This window comes from Stomoxys calcitrans, chromosome 2, assembly GCF_963082655.1.
Source record: "Stomoxys calcitrans chromosome 2, idStoCalc2.1, whole genome shotgun sequence".
Taxonomy (NCBI): Eukaryota; Metazoa; Arthropoda; class Insecta; order Diptera; family Muscidae; genus Stomoxys; species Stomoxys calcitrans.
The window spans coordinates 101850157-101857579 of NC_081553.1; the positions used below are offsets into that span (position 1 = coordinate 101850157).

General features: G+C 40.1%; 1 protein-coding gene across 1 annotated transcript in view; it reads right to left on the minus strand.

Moving 5' to 3' along the window:
• The window catches only part of LOC106082981 (IQ and ubiquitin-like domain-containing protein), a 23478-nt gene extending 16294 nt beyond the window's left edge, over positions 1-7184 (minus strand). Inside the window, exons 1-7 of the mRNA XM_013245756.2 lie at positions 6542-7184; positions 6338-6480; positions 2301-2413; positions 1995-2212; positions 1589-1935; positions 1366-1529; positions 1180-1312 (exon numbers count right to left, since the gene is read on the minus strand). Coding sequence (XP_013101210.2) covers positions 1180-1312; positions 1366-1529; positions 1589-1935; positions 1995-2212; positions 2301-2413; positions 6338-6480; positions 6542-7059 — 1636 coding nt within the window. The 5' untranslated portion in view covers positions 7060-7184. The remainder of the gene's footprint in view (positions 1-1179; positions 1313-1365; positions 1530-1588; positions 1936-1994; positions 2213-2300; positions 2414-6337; positions 6481-6541) is intronic.
• Positions 7185-7423: the final 239 nt, after the last annotated feature.

Here is a 7423-nt window from a genome sequence, read left to right on the forward strand (position 1 = left end):
TACACGAGAGTTATATCAGGTTATACACCGGCTCAGACCATATGTAGCAAGTATGTTGGAAGTTATAGAAAATTTTACTATGCAAAAGTCTGCCGAATCGGGTAAAAATTGCGCCCTCTAGAGGCTCAACAAGTAAAATCGTGAGATCGGTTTATATGGGAACATTAAAATCAGGAGATCGGTTTATATGGGAGCTATGTCAGGTTATGAACCGATACAGGCCATACTTAGCTTGGATGTTGGAGATCATTGTAGATACCTTTGTGCAAAATTTCTACCTAATCTGTTAAGAATTACGCCCTCTAGAGGCTCAAGAAGTAAAATCGGGAGATCGGTTTATATGGGAGCTAAGTCAGGTTATACACGGACTCAAACCATATTTGACAAGTATGTTATAGGTCATAGAAAATGGCACTGTGCAAAATTTCTGCCAAGTCGGATAAGAATTATGCCCCCTACAGGTTCAAGAACCAAAATCGGGAGATCGGTTTATATGGGAGCTGAGTCAGATTATACACCGACTCGAACCATATTTGGCAAGTATGTTGGAGGTCATAGAAAATGCCACTATGCAAAATTTCCGCCAAGACGGATAAGAATTACGCTCTCTATATGTTCAAGAAGTAAAATCGGGAGATCGGTTTATATGGGAGCTATATCAGGTTATGCATTGACTCAGACCATATTTGGCAAGTTTGTTGGAGGTCATAGAAAATGACACTATGCAATTTCCGCCAAGATGGATAAGAATTCATGTTCAAGAAGTAAAATTGTGAGATCGGTTTATATGGGATATATATCAGGTTATATTCCGACTCAGACCATATTTGGCAAGTATGTTGGAGATTATAGAAAATGTCACTATGCCAAATTTCAGTCAAATCTGAAAATAATTGCGCCCTCTAGAGGCCCAAAATTAAAATCGGGAGATCGGTTTGTATGGGAGCTATATCAGGTTTTGAACCGATTCAGACCATTATCGGGTATGCATATTACAAATCATAGGCAAGGTCACTATGCAAAATTTCAGTCAAATCGGTTAAGAATTACGCCCTCTAGAGGCTCAAGAAGTAGAATCTGACTCAGACCATATCAGCAAAATTTCAACCAAATCGTATAAAAATTCCGCCCTCTAGAGGCTCAATAATAACAACTCTCATAGAGATTTCTTCTACTTACTATGCTGCTTAGGTTCTCTGTCAAATTTGATCAATTCCACGAAAAGGACATTTTGCCGCTTGCGTAGGATTTCCACATCACAATGTTTGGTGTAGACCAGCAGGTTACGTTCACGGTCAAACAAATCAAAAAGCTATCAAAGAACCATATAGTAAATAACATATTACAAAAAAAAATCTTACACACCTCTCCAAAATCGGGAAAATCCTGCTCATTCACCAGAATTTGTCTGACTTTGGTTATCAATTCCAGACGTTGGGCTTTTTTAAGAGGTTTTTGTAAATCATTGTAAATTTCTGTTAAAAAGCGCACCCTTTGAGTTCTTAAAAGATCCACAGTGACTACAGTATCTGAAAAATAGGTAAAAAACGATAATGGCAGAAAAATTATTATAAATGAAATCAATTACCTCCATAACCTATCCATTGTATGGGTTCTCCCATTTTCTTTAGCATTTGTTGCTGGCGAAAATCTTTCATAGCTTCAAATACCACCTGGCGCTGACGCTCTATGCCATTTAGCAACTGTATCTCCTTGTCCAGCAGGATATTGACTTCAGCCACTCGCGCAGGTCCCTCATACATGCTGGCAATGCGTTTCAATTCAGCCAATTTCCATTTTTGCACCTCGCCATGTAGCAAATCGAAATCATCTTGGGTTCGGGGAAATTGTTTGGCTCTTTCTTCACGTTTAATGCGTCGTTCTTGTACTTCTTGAAATGTTTCTTCTTCAGCCAAACGATTGGTTACAAGGCGTCTACGGAAAGGAATTTATTTAAATGAAATGAAGGCTGATATGTATGTTAGGTGTTTTACTTATGTTCTTGGGCACATTCACGCATCCATTTCATCCATTTGTAACGACGAAAATTGCGTTGTATCAATTGTATTTTGCCAATTCGATTCTTGGCCCTTTCTTGTTGAGCATATGAGACATAATCTCCTGCGGTTATGGTATAATCGGTAGCCTCTGACCAATAACGGACATTGTTGCCATCTAGCCAACATTGGGATGTTTGATCATGCATTGTGTCCTAATGGTAGGGAGAAATTATTAGAAGATACTTAGACGAGGTCTATACTTAATCGTACATTGAGGTACCTTTAAAAATATTTACTTACAACCAATTTCACTTTATGTTCAAATGTCTGTGTATCCCGCGAAAGTTGGCAATCAACCTTGCATTTGTTGATGAATGGTCCCGTCTGGGTAAATGCATCCAAATATTCAATGCCTTTTAAAATATACGAAAGATATATAATAAAGTTATGTTCAAACCATTACCCAGTCCATGGAAAATCCCTCAAAATCTATAAATCAGGAGCAAGGAACCCACGTACAACTTGGAGTGTCAAAATAATAGACATACAGAACAATCAGTAGCAACGAGCCAAATAAATCAGAGATATCAAGACATAAGTAGGGAGGAAAAACGTCTACTCAACAGGAAGAAGAGAGAATTGCAACCACGTAGTCAGTCATTCTGGAGTCAGAATGAAGTTTGAAAAATCTACCAAAGAATTAAACATTTAAACTGATAGCTTAGATACAAACGCATTCTATTGCAGAGAGAAAGAATAAAACCTGGTAACGAATATAGATGGTATATTTTAGATATGGAAAGAACAGCTAGTAAGCGATATCAAAGAACCAATCGATTATGACGGTAGAGAATGTATATCGCCGGAATAAGGTCAGAGTAGCAGCAACCTGACAGAGTAACAACAAGGCAGTAGGAGTCGATGGAGTGTCATTTAAACTATTTAAGGCGGGAGGCGTTAGGCTGATGAGACATAATGCATAAACTCATCTGACCATACTATGTTTCTAACACAGGCAAGAAGAAATATATCACCGATTGGTAGTTGCTTCACAGTTTATAAAGCTGACGGCCGTCCCTAATGTTCGGCAACAACCGCTTTGTACATAGAGATTTAATACCAATCACGAGTTTCAGGTATTCTTCCTAGGTAACCACCAGGACAGGCGTTGTGAGAGGAGATTTATAGCTCCATGTTTTGCGGTTTCATGGTGAATGAGAAATAGAATGCCTGAACTTTAAATATGGATGATTGCAGTAGTTTGCCAGATATCTCCATTGCGTTATCTGTTCTGGTAAATGACGTAATCTGGCAACCCATAATTATTCTACATTAACCGGCAATCCGGCTTCATATGTTTTGCATGCCGAACGAAGCTACAGAATCGAACAGACCAGCAGATCTTTAGCTTAATATTTTGTGGTTTCGCGGTGAATGAGAATGCCTCAACTTTGAAATTGGGTGCTTGCAGTAGTTTGCCAGATATCTCTATTGCGTAATCTGTTCTGGTAAATGAGGTAATCTGGCAACCCATAATTTCTCTCCATTGTCCGGCCATCCGACTTAATATGTTTTGCATGCGGACGTAGCTTCAGTACCGAGCAGACCAGACACCATTCGTAGGTTCTAGCTTCGTCTGGTTTCCGGATTTATCCTTTTCGTCTGGGCATATCCGAAAATTAGTAACGGACAGACTAAGTCATTAAAAACTGGAGCTCGATTTTGATTTTAGACCCATGGTTTCTTGAGCAAATTGCGTTAGAATTCGTCCAAACCTGAAACGATATGGCCCATTTGCAATCCAAAACGATCAACATAGACAGATAAACAGATAGACAGACAGGTAGACAGACCGATAGATAGACCGATAGACAGACAGAGAGGCAGACAGATAGGCAGACAGATAGACAGACAGATAGATAGACAGACACGCAGACAAACAGGTACACAGACATGTAGACAGACAGACAGACTAACCGATTGGTCAGATGGCCATTGACAGATCGCCAGACAGACAGATAAATGGATAGGCAAAAAGACAAGTGGACAAATAGACAGATGGATAGACAAACAAACAGACAGGCCGATGGACAGACAGATAGATGGTCGGATCGACAGAGAGACTGACGGATGCACAGACAGACAGATGGACAGATAAATAGATGCTATCTGTATCACTTCGGATATTACACCTCTACATTGTGCACAACATGTTCTACAATGAATGAAGACTCAAAACATGCGGTATTCGCAAGTCCCAGGTTTGCCATGGGTCGAAACATGTTGGAGTCCTCCATAAACAAACGGTTCATGGCAGACAATATAGTAACCGTCATACTAGAATCGGAGGAGATCTTGAACGCGATAGACGCATATATAACAATAGTTCAGAAAAGACTGAAAGAGGAAGAGAGCGCCTGAAAGGCGTTATAAGTAACATAGCTACCGAAGTGCATATAGTGTCTGAGAAATTGGAGCAAAGCAATAATTGAGCCGGCTCTCATATCAATTGATGCACTTATTCTGCATAAGCGAGTTCATGTCCTAAATGACCCATTAGGATACTGAAAACTATTCTGATCGCCTTCTTACTTTTTTTCAATAATAGCCTCGTCTTCTCACGATCCGAATCTCTTCCTAGGATATTCGTCGTCCTTTCGACTGTTTCACTTTTACACAGTGCTACGCTCGTTGCCTTTGCCATTAACTCAGTCTGCGTCATCGTAAAAGGCAAGTTTTTCGACACCATCCTCTGGCTCTTGCAGCCAAGACATCAGCTATCTGATTCCTCCTTACGCCAGCACCCAGAAATTGCAGTTTGTGTCTACCTAGAGAAGCCGTTAATCTCCTTTTTACTCTCCAGGGCCGTTCATGACCTTACCTTTCTGATTGCTATTAACCCATGGCGAAGCTACTGTCGTAAATACGTTTACATTACACGTCTTCTCTTTGAAACTTTACCATCGAATGCATAGCCGTAATAGCCCGGATTTCCGCCTGCAGGACCGTGTTGTGGTCAGGCAGCCGGCAGGAGAACCCAGTCTTTGGTTCCCCAATATATATGCCCAAACTATTTAGTTCTCATCTCAAACTTTATCATCGAGCGCATATCGTAATAGCCCGGATTTCCGCCTGCAGGACCGTGTCGTGGTCAGGCAGCCGGCAGGAGAACCCAGTCTTTGGTCCGTCAATGTATATGCCCAAACTAAATAGTTCTTCATCTCATAAGCTCGAGATGGCAATACCAGAGCTCCGTCAAACTAAGATTGCGTCGCTGGCACTAGTGTCTCGCACTCTACTGATGTCTCAGATATTCGTTTCGAAAAATTTTCTAATCCATTCAGGTTAATTATATTCTCCTTGGATTTCCTGCCCTAAGTCTCATACTCTGCCATAGTCAAAAATTGCACATTTTGCCCATGAACATTCCACTAAGGACAGGGGCAAACTTCTCACAGTCTTAAGTCTCTTACCTCATATGTAAGTCAATGGTTCGGACATCTAGAATTGGCTTCAGTGCCCTAGAAAGGATGGTTCTCATCGCCCGTCTATGCTAAGAAAACATGTTCTTTGAACCTGTTCCAATGTCTTTATATTGCACTTCCTCTACATCGCCGTTCCCCAAACTACCGAGCCGTAAGTGAGTATTCACCTTATCACTATCCAGTCCTACCAGTATACTATCTTCGGGCTCAGGCACAATTTCGAGCCTACAATATGCCAACAATGCACTTTATGTTGTACTTCCTCTTTATTGCTGTCCATCAAACTACCGAGACGTAAGTTAGTATTGATCTAATCACTTGCTTGTAATTAGATCGTATCGTTCCTGTCGCTAGGGGACTACTTTCATATTTAGGCCTTATTTCGATCCTACAGCACGTCTACATTCTACCGAACATCCATGAGTCCTCTGCGTACGATTGTAGATGTAGCACTTTTAGTTCAGTTTCCTATCCAAGATCACTCGCAAGTATTTGACCTTGTTGGAAATCGAAATCTTTCTGTTCACAGGACTTAGCAACTCGTATCGGCCAACCTTTATCTTCCTTCTATATCTTTATCCTCTATGGAATAACGTGGGGATTGAAAAGAGGCCCTATCGGTTCAGATTTGACTCAATCTCCCATATAAAAGATTCCTTCGTCCTCTCCAACACTCACACCAAATACCATACAGATAGGTCCCTAAACAGACTTGGCTCCAATACAAACCTTTTTACGAATTTCACTTCCTTAGAAGCTTAAATTTTTATTTGATGTTTCTACTTGTTTAGCCCTTAAGCGTCAATTAAAGAGAAACCTTCTGTAGACTATTTTGTTGTTGTATATACTCACCTGTGCTCTTATCCAAATATCCACAAAGAAATGGCTTGGAAATGGCCTTATTTTGTATTTCCACAACGATGTTCTTTGGCTTGCCATTGCGAGAATCTTCTGGAGGTATGTAGACCGTAATGAAATCCGGTAGACGATGTTTACTGAAATTAACGATGACTTGCTTTAACTTCAACTTTTTTTCTTAAGCTCCTTAAGACTTACTTATAATACACTTCCAAATCTAATTTAGGTTCACGTTCCTTTTCTTCATCCGTAGCGGTGCCACTGGCTGCGACTGTTGTTAAACTCTTACGTTTCTCTAAAGATTTTAAAGATAAAGCATACTCATGTATGCCAAAATCATCATTTTCCGTTTCACGTATGCGATACTCATCCGGGAGAATGCGATTATTTTGTGCCAATACCAAAAGTTCGGGAGCCACTTCAAAACGACGTCCTATATCGACTTTAACCTCTCCCAAAGTCATACAATTCGGATAGACTTGAGCTATAACCTGATTTATGGCCAAACGAAATTTGACCGTAACATTTTCAATGGTGACAATTTCATCCTGTTCATCTTCAGTATTTTTCGAGTACATTTCTGGTGGTGACTCTGAATGTTTGGTGGAAGTAGCAGGTGATGAGGTTTCAAATTGTAAACTCTCCACAAGGTCTTTGGTGGGGGTGGGTTTCTGCTCCACCTCGGTGATGGTGGGCAATTTCGATTCACAATTCATTTCTAGATTTTTTTAAATATTTTTTTTTCTTTGTTTAATGTCACTTTAAAAGTTTATATTTTTTTCGTTTATGGTTGTGAAAACTGTCTGCTATCCTTCATGAGTCGTCTCAACTAAATTGAAATAACAGCACATGTTATGTTCTTTGCCTTTTGGCTGAGTAGATACGTTTATTCCAAATAGCAACAGTTTCCTTGGCTGCGATTGTGAACGTGCCCTTTCGCCCGCCTTACTTCTTATGGCTTGTTGATTGTTCAGTGCTTTAAGGAATTCCCTTGGTGGGATTTTGATAATTGACCTTTGTTTGTATTATATGTAGGAAGGGTTTTAATGTTGGTTTGCATGAAAGACTATAATAAACCCC